Source organism: Aristolochia californica, unplaced genomic scaffold (genome assembly GCF_029961685.1).
Source record: "Aristolochia californica isolate CCGP_79_NKW_82.1479 unplaced genomic scaffold, dmAriCali1.0.hap1 SCAF_4, whole genome shotgun sequence".
Classification (NCBI taxonomy): Eukaryota; Viridiplantae; Streptophyta; class Magnoliopsida; order Piperales; family Aristolochiaceae; genus Aristolochia; species Aristolochia californica.
The window spans coordinates 4,723,444-4,739,248 of record NW_027182103.1 but is presented as its reverse complement, the minus strand read 5'-3'; the positions used below and the strand labels follow the sequence as shown (position 1 = coordinate 4,739,248).

Sequence of the window (15,805 nt, the reverse complement as noted above, 5' to 3'; positions counted from 1 at the left end):
GACCCATTTTCCGTTTTCTGTCTAGGAACCTAATCCACGAACAGAAAGAAAGAGGGAAGTTTTATTGAATTAGAATGATATTTTAATTCAATATGAAGTCTATTTATTCTCATAAGCAAAGACAAATATAGAGAGTTGAGAACCTTGAGGTGGGTTGAGAACCTAGCTTGGGTTGCCTTTTCTATTATAGTGTCGTGAGGAGAGAGCCTTTATATCCCTTCTCGGTAACATAAAGAATGATATACACGCTACTTATTTAAAATATGTTAAAGAACTAAAAAGAGAGAGAAATGGGGAAGCCTCACTCACAACAAAAACCCATGAGAGGCCAAGAGAAAAAACTCATCCCAGACAGATACTAAGACTGAACAGCCAGCCTTAGGAGATGTTCAAAGAAAACTTGGAGACTCACGTCATCTGTGAAGATCACATCTGAGCCCGGTGTTACCTCGTGAGCAGAATTGTATGTAGCTGATGGATTTAATTTTGCCAACAGAAATCTCGCCTGCACGTTGTTAAGACAAATAATCAGAGGAAAAAAAATACTCTACATCATGCAACTTGTTTTTGTAAGAGGAAGTGTCTGCACCGACAATGGAGAGTTGATTCAACCATTTACACTTTAAATTATTATTTTAAGTCTAAGTTCATCCCAAAATGACTAACCAACTTAAGAAATTTTTTTCCTAACTATAAACTAAAGATCTTTGTACTCACTAATCCATGTGAAACTATTCCTTAACACTCTTTCTCACATGTAGGCCCTCTTTTGTGACTCTACAAATGGATAATTTTAGATGTAAACTATCTTTTGTAACTCTACAAGAAGATAAAAATTCTAAGCAAAAAGCATTTGTGTCATCAACGATTGATGTTGATATGCTCTACAATAATTTTGAGTGGTAGACTATTTTCTAGATTTTCATAATCCACACTTAGATCTGCACAAAAGAAGATCTTCCAAGCCAACAAAATAATATAGAACACTAAAACGGCAGTCCAAGGTAAGGGTTGATAAAATATTACAAACCTGGGAGCCATACTGATCACAAACCACCAATCTAGGGACAGGAAATCGGGAGCTGATTATCATCTGAGCCTCATCATGAGGAGCTTGCAACAATTGTTTGAATGCCTACGAAAAGGTAAATAAGTGATAAAATAAGCAAAAAAACAAAAAAGGATCTCTGTAATAAATCAGGGTTTTTATTTATTTGCTTCTTTTCCCACAGTATTTCAGTAACAAGTAGCACAAGAAAACCAGCTCAAAATGCTATGCAAGGTAGAAATCAACTAATGATGGTCGAGGTAATTTCAAACATATAACTACACAGTTCCAAAGACAAACTTCCTTAGGACAATGGAAAATAATTTTTCTCTAATATAGTCAGAGAAATAAATCAGGAGTTCAGAAATTAATAGAGATGATAACTTGCAATTAGAAACTGTACTTCTTCTGAGAATAACGCTTTCTTATCTGAAGAAATGCATGATTTCAGAGCATGCTCATTAGCTACAGCCGGGATTGACACTGTTTCTAGCTGAAATGCTGACAACATTTATTCTCTATTGCTCTGAAGCTAATAATACTTCCCAGTCACAGAAAGCAATTGGATACAAAGCCTAACCTTGGCATAATATGCAACTGAAGGACCAACAAAGAACAAAAATATATTATAAAACCAAGAAAATAACCTTAAAAAAATAAGAAAAATAATAGTATCACAAAAGAATATATCATTTTTCACTGTAACACACATCATCAAAAGGCTGGTAGTTAAAATAAAAAACTTCAAGTTAAAAGATCTGCATTTTGAATTTTCACACTTGAACATTATATCTAGAATAGTTGTTGATTTAAATCATATATTCTAGTTGTTTTTTGGAAAAAAAATTGAGTGTTTTGTGCAAGTATACCTGCAAACCCTATTTTTTTAAGAAGTGGGGCCCACCTACCCTGTGCACCTATCTTGTGATTGAAGCTTTATTTGGTTGATTGTGATTGTTTAGTGATGGATATGGCAGAATATGGTGAAGTTATTACTCCCTCCAGAGAATCTAATAATTCTGTGGGAAAGGAACAATTATAATTAATTTTGAAAGATTAATTGGTCAGAATTATCTTGTGTTAAGCACCTAGCAAATATTACCCCAAAGACCGGCATGGTAGATAGTGGAAAACCAAGTACTTAACCGAAGACCATAACATCACACACCCCTTGGAGAAAGAGCTTGCCTTCAAGCTCTTACGAGCCTACGTCCATGGTGGTCCACTCTAGTGACACCGCTAGGTTGCCCCTCCGGGATTCGAACTCGCAACGTAAGTAGTGGCTTTGATACCAAATGTTAAGCACCTAGCTAATACTACCCAAAAGACCGGCCTAGTAGGTAGTGGACAGCCAAGTACTTAACCCAGGACCATAACATCTTGCTTGTACAAAAGTTGTTCGGATATTCCTGAAAGCTAAGAAAAATACTAAGTTTATTAGAGATAATCCTCCAATCCCACTGAATGATGACTGGGAAGCTGAGGATAGTTAAGTGATGACTTGGCTATTGAATAGTATTGATTCCAAAATCAGGAATCAAATTATAACCTGCGACACAGCCAAGGAGATGTGGGTCTCCTTAGTCCATTTATGCTCAAGAGAGTAATCTCTCGAAGGTATATGAGTTATATGCAAAAATGTTCAGCCTCAAATGATGTCAATAATTTGTCACAAAGTATTACAGTGAGTTAATTGGCATACTGCAGGAGATTTATGCTTTTCATCCCTTCACAACTGATGAGAGGGAAACTAAAAAGCTGCATGGACAGATACACATTGCCAAATTTCTGGATGGATTAGGACCAGAATTTGATGTTGTCCGAGCACAACTTCTAGCTTCCAAGGATGTTCAGTCTCTCTCTACTACATATAGCAGAGTTTTATGTGTAGAATTTGTCATTGTATCACAGGGGGGCAAAGATATTACAGGTGTACCTATGTCTGCATTGAATACTTTTGGATCCACACAAGTTTTTAAAGGTAAAGGTTGTGGAAAAAAGGGCAGAGAAAGAGACAATGAAGGCAGAGGAAGAGGTCTAGGTCGTGGTGATAATAGGCAAGACAAGAAATATACCCATTGTGGACATACCAACCATTTTTCTAACAAGTGTTGGGCCTAATTTGACAAACCTACAGGAGTGGATTTTCTTATTCATGAGACTGCAGAGCATACTGGGCCCACAGTGCGCATTGTACCTACAACATTATATGAGATGCAACAACTAGTTCGGTGTATGGCATAGTTGACTACTGCTTCTACTTCGACATTCGTGGCTCAGACTTCTACTCCTACAACTGCCTTGGCTAGCTCAGGAACGACAACTCTACATGTGCGTCCTTCCTCTAACTGGATTCTTGACTCAAGTGCCAATATTCACATGTCAAATATGTCTTTATTTTTCTTTGAGCTACAAGTGTCTCCTACGATTAAGCATGTCACCTTAGCTAATGGATCCATATCATCAATTCAAGGAATGGGTACATTAGTTCCGTCATCTTTTTTGTCACCCCAGTCTATATTGTTTGTTCCCAAATTTCATTTAAACTTACTGTCTATTAGTCAACTAACCAAGTCTATGAACTTTTGCATCATTTTTCATCCTTCTTATTGTGTTTTCTAGGATCTCGTGACGAGGGGGACGAATGGTTCTGCATGTGAGAGAGATGGATTGTAATACTCAGAGAGCCACCCATGGCACTCATTACAGGCATTACATTCTACGACACACCTTTACAGTAGCATCTAAGGTTAGGTCATCCCTCCCCTACAAAATTAGTTCAGCTTTTTCCTGCATTTCCTTCTAGCATTTCATTTTAGTCCGAGTCAAATCAATTGGGCAATCATCACTGGACACATTTTCCTCTCAGCCAATCTAGAAGCAGTCGTTTATTTGACATCATGCATTCTGATGTTTAGGGTCCTTGTACTATAGTATTTTTGGTTTTTAAATATTTTTGGTCTTTCATTGATGACTTTAGTCGATGTACTTGGGTATATCTCCTACTGGAGAAATCTAAAGTATTTGATATGTTTCAACTTTTCTTTAATGAAATAAAGACAATTTGATACTTCTCTTCGCATACTTCGCATCACCAATGGTTTGGAATTTATGAACCAAAAGTTTGATATTTTGTAAGTGTCAAAGGATTGTACATCAGTCCTCATGTGTTTTTACTCCAAAACAGAATGGAGTGACTGAGCATAAGAACCGTCATCTGTTGGAAGTGGCACGCACTATGATGTTTTACAAGAATATTCCAAAATCTTATTAGGGAGACACGGTTCTTACTACTGCCTGCTTTATCATAAACAGAATGTCTTCCTCTTTTCTGGGAGGAAAATCCCTTTACAGGTATTGATGCCATTTGACACCTTGTTTTCCTTGTCTCCTCGAGTATTTAAATGTGTGGCTTGCACATGTTTTTGGTCCTTCTAAGGATAGATTGTCTCCCTATACAGTAAAGTGTATTTCTTAGGATATTCTCGTACTCAAAAGGGGTATAAAAGCTTTTGTCCCTCTACTAGAAAGACATTTATATCCGTTGATGTCACATTCTTACAGAACACTCCATTCTACTCGTCAGTCTCTACAAATGAACCTCCAAGACTTGCAACTTCAGATACTGTTGTACCTATTGTGGTTGAGGATGTTCTTATCCCTCCTTCTGCTGCTACTACAGGAAAACCGTTACAAGTATATCAGAGACCACGCATGCCTACACATAAGATCTCAGATCCTCCTCTCACTTCGGCTCCTGAATCCTCCTTGCCGGCTAATCCTGAGGTAAGTGACTTGCACCTTTCTATTGTTCTCCGAAAATGTGTCTGTAAAGGTACAAGGTATCCATTGTCTCACTTTGTTTCTTTTGATTCCTTTTCTGATCATTAAAAACACTTTATTCTCTCAGTTCTCTTGCACTACTCCAATTTAGGATGCTCTATTATCTCCTCAGTGGAAGAAATCCATGGATGTTAAAATGGATGTACTTCTAGATAGAGGCACATGGGTTCTATGTAATTTGTCGTCTTGTGCTACAGTGGTCGGATGTCGTTGGGTGTACACGGTTAAGTTCAAAACAAATGACTCCATAGAGAGGTACAAGGCAAGGTTGGTTACAAAGGGGTACACACAAACATATGGTGTTGACGTGTTTGAAATTTTTTCCTTAATTGTTAGATTGTCCACTGTACGAATTTTAATTTTTGTGGTTGTAAATCAAGGATGGTCATTATCCCAGTTAGACATAAAAAAATGCCTTCTTGTATGGAGACCTACATTAAGAGATGTATATAGAGCAACCTCCTGGGTAAGTTGCTCAGGGGGAGATCAGTAAAGTATGCAAGTTCAAGAAGGCTATATATAGTCTAAAACAAAGTCCTAAGGCATGGTTTGAAAAATTCAGTCAAAAAGTTATGTCTATTGGCTTCTCTCGAAGGCATTGTCACCATTCTCTTTTCATCGTGAAGCGACAGACTAGAATTGTGATCTTGCTTATATATGTTGATGATACTATCTTGTCTGGTAGAAAGGCATTGAGGAGGTTAAAATGCATTTGGTCAAACATTTTCAAACAAAAGATCTAGGAAACTTGGAAGTATTTTCTAGGTATTGAAGTGGCCAAAAGCAAAGCTACTTTGGTACTAACTCAAAGAAAGTATGTCACAGACATACTACAAGAACATGGCTTGTTGGGTGCTAAACCAAGAGAAACTCTTATGGAAGTTGGGCATGATCACCATAATGAACTAAATGAAGAACTTATGGACAAGACAGTTTATCGTCGCTTAGTTGGTAAGCTCATCTATGCTACAGTATCACATCCCAACATCTCATTTGTCCTAAGTGTTTTTTTTTTTTAAAAGATCATTTATCCTAAGTGTTGTTAGCCAGTTTATGGAATGCCCACAAGAGGTTCATCTGGAGGCCACAAAGAGAATATTGAGGTACTTGAAAGGCTCACCTGGTAAAGGAATGTTCTTTAAATCTCAAAATCACCTGAAAATAGAAGTTTTCTTTGATGCTGATTATGCAGGGTGAAAACTTGATAGTAAATCTACCACAGGCTACTGTGTATTCCTAGGAGGTAATCTTGTTAGCTAGAAAAGTAAAAAGCAAAATGTAGTAGTCAAGTCAAGTGTTGAAGTTAAGTATAGAGCTATGGCTCATACGGTCAGTGAATTGAAGTGGGCCATATCTGTGGTCAGGTGTTTAACCTACGAAAAGAAGAACCTTTGATCATGTACTGTAATAACCAGACAACCATATTTATTGTTAAAAATCCGGTGTTTCATGAAAGAATTAAGCACATTGAAGTGGATTGTCACTTTATTCGGGATGTTGAGATGAAGAAGGAAATCGTCACTCCATATGTTAGATCCAGTGATCAAGTGGTAGATATATTTACTAAATCTCTTTTTTGGAAGACGTGAATTTGATTTTTTTATGGTAAGTTGTGTCTCATGGATATATATGCTCCAACTTGAGGGGGAGTGTTAGAAAATCAACAAAAGGACATTTTGGTCATTTTACCTTAGCTGTAATTTCTGGATAAGATATTATATTGTTCAGCATGTTTAAATTTCTTTGTAGTACAAATTTCATATAATTTTGGTAAGTCTATTGGGAGATACAAGGGTTTATGTACAATGAAACTAAATAGGGATAGTTTTTGTAACTGTCTAACACTTGAGTGAATAAGAAGTGGGGTCAAGTTTTTGTAACTGTCTAACACTTGAGTGAATAAGGTCATGCTTGACCCCCATCCAGAGTAGTTTCTCTCAAGCCCTCTTTCCTCTCTCCCTCATTCTCTCTCCAAAACTCCCAATATTTCCTTATTATTTATCAGGAGCATATATGTCTAGAAGCCCAATTTGTTACAAAATACCCTAAATTCACATCGACTCAAGGGTTTAATAAAAACATCACCAACTTGATCACAAGATTGAATAGACAGGGTAACAACTTCCTTCCACATTATTGCATCTCGAATGAAATGACAATCAACTTCTATATGTTTGGTCCTCTCATGAAACACTGGATTGCATGCACTAAAACTAACTACCTGGTTAACATAATACATGGTCAAAGGTTCAGTAACCCGCTAGTTTAACTCTTGACTTATTTTCTGTCGTTATACCATTGTCCTGCCTCTGTTCGAAATAGAATAGAGCTCCTAAAAAGGAGATTTTTATGGGATGGGCCAAATGGGGAAAGAAAGTATTGTCTTGTAAAATGGGATGATGTTTGTAAACTGATCATTATGGGGGGTCTTGGGATTCGGGATATTGCTACAACAAACAAGGCCTTACTATTGAAGTGGATATGGAAATATAATATGCAACCCAATCTGTTACGGCGGAAAATGGTAGAAGCTAAATCTGGGAAAGACACTAGGTGGTGGATTGACGGCGGGAGACTTAACAAGTTATCCCCTGTATGGAAGAAAATCGCCCAATTCCTTCCTATTTTTAAATATGCGGTCAAATGCTTTATTGGTTCTGGAAGTGAAACTAAGTTCTGGACTGACTAGTGGGTTGGTTCAAGCTTCCTCAAGGATAACCATGGATGCATTTATCAACTGTCAAGAACTCAGGATGCGATGGTTTCTGAGCAACGGTTGACCTCGGGTGATTGGAACTTAAATCTCAGGCGAGCGTTTCCGAAGCTTTGGAAGCAGCAGATCAGGTCAATAAGCTTTCTTCAGTAAAGATAAAAAACTCATCCGACACAGTAATCTGGACACCGTGCAGGCAAGGTATGTTCTCTACTGCTTTCGCCTATCACCACATGATCTCCCCACAAATACATCAATCAGCGCATCTAGCTGCCTTTCCATGGTCTTTACATATTCCTCCTCGCGCAAGGTTTTTCATTTGGACCGTTTGCCGTAAGAAAATCTTAACCTCGGACACTTTATTACGACGTGGAAATAGTGTTCCTAACCCATTGTGCCCATTCTGTAATTTATCTCCTGAAACTGCTGATCACACCCTATTGCATTGCGAATATGCCCATTTAGTCTGGACCAAACTGATGAACAAAATAGGATTACAATATTGCCCATCGCAATACCTACACGACACAATTTTCACTACAATAAGCGCTCGTCATCCAAAATTGGGGAAAATATTAATATCTTGTTGTGTTGGGTACATGGTCTGAAATTTATGGAAAGAGAGAAACAACAAAAAATTTAATCAAAAATCTCTTCCATGGAAAATTCTATGTGACAGAATCATTGGGCAAGTATCCTCTTGGGTTTTCTTACGAAAGGAATTTTGCAACTTACAAGGATCAAACTTGCGCGGAAGCTAGCGAATTATTGCAAAAATGTCTTCTCCGGCTAAAACTCCTGAAATGGTAAATGTCTAGACCTCCAGCTGGTCACTTCAAATTAAACTTCGATGGAAGTGCGTTAGGATGTCCAGGTCCAACTGGATATGGTGGAGTAATTCATGATGAAAATGGAAATCTTCTATTCTCATATGCGGGTCCAATTGGGATATCAAACTCAACAAGTGCTGAGTTATATGGGTTGTACAACGAGCTGAAACTTTTCAAGCAAAAGCTAGAGGGAGTCCTCTTTGTTGAAGGGAGTAATTCATGATGAAAATGGAAATCTTCTATTCTCATATGCGGGTCCAATTGGGATATCAGACTCAACAAGTGCTGAGTTATATGGGTTGTACAACGAGCTGAAACTTTTCAAGCAAAAGCTAGAGGGAGTCCTCTTTGTTGAAGGTGATTCAAAAGTTATTATCAGTTGGTGCACGAAGCCTTCCAAACCTCCTTCGCGTCATTGGGAGTTATTTGAAGATGTTTGTACTTTAATTTCTCAAATTCAATGTAAGTGGAATCACGTTCCAAGATCGGCTAATAATTTAGTCGAGATTCAAGCTAAAAAGAGTGTTTCCCTCCAACAGCTTGTTGTGGAGGAAAACCTTTCTAGCTAGGTATTGTATTCTCTCTCTTTTCTTTGCAATATATTCACACCTTTTTCTCAACAAAAAAAAAAAGCTCACTTATTTTTTTAAACGAAAAAAACTCACTTATAGTATAAGTTATAACTCTATACTCGACTTCTGCACTAAAACAAGCCACCAGATTTGTTTTTTACTCTTCCAAATCAGTAAATTTTCCCGTACAAACACACAATAGCCAATAGTGGATTTTTTATCAAGTTTACAGCCAACATAGTCTGCAACTAAAAAAGCTTCCATCTTCACATGATTGTGAGGTTCAAAAAACCCTTTTCGAAGTGACCCTTTAAAATACCTCAATATCCTCTTAGCAGCGTCTAATGTACCTTGTGTTGGATGTTCCATGAATTGGCTTACCACACTTATAGAAAAGGATATATCAAAGTGACTATAGCATAAACAAGTTTTTCAACTAATCATCAATACATTGGTTTGTCCTTGAACTCATCACTACTTTCATCATGAAGATCATTGTCAACTTCCATGGGTGTATTTTATCCCAAAAAAAAAAATTATCAAAAAAAAACTTCCATGGGTGTCTCTATAGGTTTTGCGCCTAAAAAACTATACTCATATTGCATATCTATAACATACTTCCTCTATGTTAACACAATTCATGTCTTGCTTCTAACAACTTCTATTCCAAAGAAGTATTTTAAGGAACCCAAATCTTTGGTCTAAAAATGTTTAGCAAGGTGTTCCTTTACATCCTCAATGCCTTTCATATCACCCCTTGACAAAACAAAATCATCAATATAAACCTGTAGTACTACAATTCCAAACAATTGCTTCAAAACAAAAAGAGAGTAATCATAGTGACTCAGAAAGAACCCAAAAACATTATTACGTGGTTGAACTTCTTAACCCATGCCCTAGGACTCTGTTTAAATCCATAAATTGCCTTCTTTAGCTTGCACACTTTTCGAGTCTTCCCCTGAGCAGCATACCCAGTAGGTTGCTTCATATAAACCACTTCTTCTAAGTCGCCATATAAGAAAGTATTTTAATGTCTAATTGGATTAGGGGCCAACCCTAGTTAACTACGACAGAAACAAGAATATGGATAGAAGTCAACCTGGCGACCGATGAAAACGTCTCAAAAACATCAATATCGTAGGTCTGAATATACCCTTTGGCAACCAAATGAGCTTTGTATTTTTCCATAGAACCATCCACTCTATATTTAGCAATGTGTACCCAACAACAGCACATAACGATAGCGCCGGAAGAGACATCACATAAACTCCATGTACCTCTATCATGTAATGTCTCCATCTCAACATCCATAGCATGCTTCTATTGAGGAGAAAAGAGAGCATCCTACACAGAAGAAGGAATGGTACAAGAAGACAAAGTTAGAGCAAACTGTTTCTACCAAGTAGATAACAAATCAAAAGACACATAACTGGACAATGGATGTTGAGAGGATATACACTCTCACGAATAGCAATAGGAAGATGTAAATCAATTACCTCAGGATCTATAGGCGAAGAGAGTTCTAGATCAAGTGAGAGAGAAGGAAACTTGGCTCGTTGTTGAGTAGTTTGTCGTCGTTGATACAAGGGCTTTTCAGTAGTAGGATCAGAAGGAGGAAACTCAATATCAAATATATAGGAGTAGGATCAAATATACTTAAATCTGAGAAGGACGAAGGACACTCCATATCAAAGGTATAGAAGAAAAGAACATTTTCAAAAAATGTCACGTCAACGGATACAAATATTTTTCTAGTTGATGAGCAAAAATATTTGTATCCCTTGTGTGTCCGAGAGTACACCAGAAAAACACACTTGATTGCACAAGGGGACAATTTACCCATAGAAGAATTAAACACATGGGCAAAACAAACACACTAAAAATGCAAGGGGATAGAGGAAACAAAGTAGCTGATGGAGTCAATCTTTGGAACTCTAAGGACCAAAGAAGGCATCCTATTGAAAACATGCAGTAACCAATGCATTACCCCAATATGACTTAGGAACATGCATATAAATAAGCAAGGTGCGTACAACTTTTAGAAGACAACCATTTTTACGTTTAGCTACTCCATTTTGTTGTAGAGTGAAGACACATGAAAACTGGTGAACTATGTCACGGTTCTGACAAAAGACATTGTTTATTCACAAATTCCAATCCATTATTAGTACCAAAAATACGAAGAGATGCATCAAAGTGGGTTTTGTTTTCATTATATATATTTTTAAATACATCAAATACTTTTTTATCTCTCCAATAGGAGATACAACCAAGTAGTAAGACTAAAGTCATCAATGAAAGAAACAAAATACTTATATCCAAAGACACTAGAAACAGGAAAAATTCACCATACATTAGAATGAACAATCTCAAACAAACCGAAAAAATGTATTGCAGGAATTCCAAACTACTATTTATCTTTTCTATCGTACCTTGCCTCTGTATGTCGATAGCTGGATAAGATGAAGAATCGTTTTCTATGGAGGGGATTCAACTCTGATTTCAAATACCATTTGGTCAGTTGGGAGGAGGTATGCCTTCCAAAATCTCTTGGTGGCCTCGGGATTCGTCTCACCAAAGATATGAATCGTGCCCTGCTCCTTAAATGGATTTAGATATTTAACTCATCCATTCCAAACCGTTGGAAAGATATGGTGCAAGCAAAGCTCGACTTCTCCTCGAACTGGTGGATTGAGGGGGGAAATAGAAAGCGTTTACCCCCTTTCTAGAGATCTCTCTACCTCCTTATCCCGATTTTCTCTTCGTCAATCCGGTTTTGTGGGTAATGGCCAATCAATTAAATTTTGGACAGATTGGTGGTCAAGATAAATGCCTCTTCAGAACTCTTTTCCGAACCTCTTCCAAATTTCCAGACTGAGGAGGAGCTCAGTTGCTGAAGTCGACAGTAATGGGGGATGAAACATTCACCCTCAATGGGGTCTATCGGACGTAGAATCTCTGGATGTGAGTCGCCTTTTGGAACCAATTCTGTCGACCAAGATACAAGCTAGCAGAGTTGATCGGTGTCCTCCACCAATCTTGCTATACATGGATGGCTCTCTCATAGTTCTAGACATGCGGTAGAGTTCACCTAGCGCCTCATCGCCCCCCCAAAAATAAAGTTCTTCATGTGGAGTGCTTGCCTCAACAAAATTCTCTCTGCTGACAATCTCAAAAAAAATGGCCAACTTGGGGTTGACCCCATTTGCCATTTTGTCATGTAGTTGAGGAAATTGTCAGCCACCTGCTCCTTTCATGCCCTTTCTCACGGGAGATTTGGACGTATTATCAGCCACATTGGGTTACAGTTCTGCTTTCCTGCGGATCTTCCCGCAGCCTGTCGGATGCTATCAAGGACTTTCGTCCCCGGTCTTGGGAGAATAATGATCTCGGCTTGCTCAGCTTTCATTCCTTGGAGGCTCTGGCTAGAGCGCAATCAAAGGAGATTCAATGCCAAGTTCAATTCCCAAGAAAGAATCATTGAAACCATCTCAGGTACTATTACTACATGGCTTCACTCTCATAAAGCTTTCTCCCCCTTCTCGGGATCTTCCACCAAGAACAATTGGGGTTGTCTTGCCCAGTTCCATACAAATTCTAAATCCCCAATTGTTTCTAAGTGGACCCCACCGCCTGTTGGAGCCCTTAAATTAAACTTTGATGGCTCCTCCCTCGACAACCCTAGTCTAGCTGGTCTTGGCAGAGTGGTTCATGATTCTTTTGGGAACCAGATCGTTTCTTTTGTTGGTCCTCTCGGTATTGTGGATTCTACAACGGTTGAGCTACACAGTCTTCTTAATGGGCTTCGTGTTTTCCGCGAACACTGTGCTAGGCCCATTCACATCGAGGGAGACTCAAAGGTGGTGACTTGCTGGTGCAAACATTCCTCAGCGCCCCGTGGCGTCATTGGGACACCTTTTTTGAAATAATAGAAATTGTTAATCTGTTTGATTGTTTTTGGTCTCACATCCCAAGATCAACAAATTCTGTGGCCGATCGTTTGGCCAAAGCAGGGAGCTTCCTTGCAATCTCTTGTTGTTAGGGGTTAGCCCCCCTTTTTTCTCCGTTTCTTTTAATAAAATCATCCTTCATAAAAAAAAAACAATCTCAAACAAACTACTACTTTTTTTTTTACTCAAAGGATATGTAATTTGATGATGCTTGCCTGGTTGACACGATTCACATGTAAACGACAGATTTGAAGGAAAAGTAGAAAATAGTTGGACCAACTTCGTTGGAGAATGATAGCCTAATCGTAAATGCCACTAGAAGGGTAAAACTATAGCATGAACGACAGGTAAAGACAATTGTGGAGAGCCTTCCAGATGATATAGTCCTAATTAATGAGCGGAACCAATCATCATCCTCATGGTGAAATCCTGAAACACATAATGAGACGAATATAAGGTCATTGAACAATTCATAGTCTTAGTAAATTGACTAACCGACAACAAATCAAGAAGAAATTTTGGAACAAACAACACAGATTTAAGTGACATGAATGGAGTAGGTGCAATATTGCCCACTCCCTAAATAGAAGACATGAACCCATAAGCAAGTGTACCATGTTTAACAATTGAAGATTCTTTCAAATTAATAAACAATGATGACATACTTTTTTTTTTGAAATGTTGATAATTTTATTTCAAAGAAAGAGAAGATACATCAAGGAAGACCTCCCCAAACAACAAGAGATTGGGGGGGGGGGGGGTAATTTAGTACACAAATCAACAACCAAATTGGTTGATGTAACTACATGAGACCAAGTATAAGAAGTGGTGGATACAATGTCCAAAATATCAAGAAAAATCTGTCAATGATGCCATGGGAGGAAAGATGAGGTGGAACACCATCCAATGACAATTTTGGAGTCTCCCTCCACAATAAAGGGACCACTGAAGCAGTTCCGAAAAATCTGCAAGCCATGAAGGAGACCAGAGAGCTCAGCAGTGGTCAAGTCAGCAATTCCGAGAGGGCTAGAGTAAGAGAGGATGGCAGTGACCCCTGGATCAAAAATCACCCCACCAAACCCGGGTTCCCAAAGGAGCAACCATCAAAGTTTAGCTTATAATATCCAGAGGGAGGAGGCTTCCAAACAGCAACTCAGCAAGGGGCAGTAGGAACAGATATCTGAGCAATAATCTTCCAATTGGTACAGATCAGGACACAAGAGAGGCAAGTAAACTCTTTCCGGATGTGGATCCAGGTAGATATGAGCCCAGTGGCTGTGAAGGAAACCTCAACAGCGAAGCGAAAAGTACAGTCAAACCATCTGGAGTTCCTTTCCTTCCAGAGGCACCAAGGAACGAAAGCAATGCAGGCAGCCAGCAAAAGCTTGCCCAGGTTGGGCAAGCGAGTTCCAGAAGAGAAACGACACATGGTGCTCAAGTCAAGCGGGATGCAGAAGCTGAGTCCCATGTTGTCAATCATGTAGGTCCAAACCTTCTAAGTGAAATCACAATGGAGGAGGAGGTGATTCACAGTTTCAGCCACCATCCCGCAGAAGGGGCAAAGAGGATCAGGAGTGGTGTTTTCACGCCTAATAAGGTTGTTTGTAGTAAAGATCTAGTTGTGGCAGGCACTCCAAAGGAAAAACTTCACCTTGGGTGGGGCTGAGAGGCGCCAGGCAAGAGTAGTCGGATGTGGGGTGGGAGGCCGGGTCCATCCCATAAGATAACGGTAGGCTGAGGAGATCAAGAATCGCCGCTATCATCAGGGAGCCAAATCATTCGTCAGCCATCTGAGGGCGAACCATAACACTACCGAGACTATCAATCAAGCCACAAACAGAAATGGCTTCCTCATCAGTAAGGCCGCATCTAAGGCAAAGATTTCATGAGCCATTCCGCCAAGCGTCAGAGACAGATAAGTCACGATTGGTGTTAAGCTGAAGCAGTGGTGGGTAAGACAGAAGCTCAAGAGAGCAATTTACAAAGGGGGGAAGCCTTCCCAAACAATGAGAGATTGCTGGGAAGTTCCGAATTTAGCCAATTTATCAACCAAAAAGTTGGTTGATCTAGGAATGAAATTCCAATTACAATGAATAGAAGACACAATGTCAGCAATACAATCGGTGATAGGCCAGTAGCGCCAAGGGGGGGAGCTATATTTTGAACACCAATTGATGACAGTCTTTGAGTCTCCTTCAATAATTAGCTTGCCATGGAGACGTTCCTTGAAGATTCGGGAGCTGGATAGAAGAACACTTACTTCAGCAGTATTTGAATCGGCAATGCCCACCGGCCCAGCATAAGAAAGAATAGGGTCTCCATTGTTGCCTCTGAAAATAACACCTGCTCCAGCCGGCCCAAGACAACCAATAGCACTACCATCAAAATTGAGTTTAATGTAGTCGCAAAGGGGAGGATCCCAAATGGCCATAAGCGGAGTCATGCAAGGGCTTGCCATATGAGCGATCAACCTCCAGTTTGGGCGAATGGAAACACCCGATAGTCTTAATACTAATTTAAACCCTAGTTTCAAAACTTATGTCAATCAGAACCTCCTTAATCCATGCAAATGGTGATAATCAAGAATAAGAGCAATTGATTGATTCATCCACTAAAAAGAAAGACTCAAAAATCTAAGAAACCTTAAAATGGCTTTAGACCCATATTTTCAAAAAAAAAAAAAAAAAATGGCTTTAGACCCATAACAAAAAACTTTTTTTCCTTGAGAGAAACCCAAAGGAGGAACTAACTACAGACAAGTGTATTTCTTTAGTAGGCTATTTAATTTGTTTTGGGGCTTTTATATTTGTTAGTAGATGGGGCCTAGCTAGTAGGCCTTAAGTATCCTA

The 15,805-nt window shown here is 38.9% G+C and overlaps 1 protein-coding gene across 1 annotated transcript in view; it reads right to left on the bottom strand.

Annotated features, from left to right (window-relative positions):
• Nucleotides 1-107: 107 nt before the first annotated feature.
• LOC137962005 (protein transport protein SEC23 E-like) overlaps nt 108-15,805 on the bottom strand; it is a 28,453-nt gene continuing 12,755 nt past the window's right edge. The window contains exons 11-12 of the mRNA XM_068808692.1: nt 1,031-1,135; nt 108-505 (exon numbers count right to left, since the gene is read on the bottom strand). Coding sequence (XP_068664793.1) covers nt 359-505; nt 1,031-1,135 — 252 coding nt within the window. The 3' untranslated portion in view covers nt 108-358. The remainder of the gene's footprint in view (nt 506-1,030; nt 1,136-15,805) is intronic.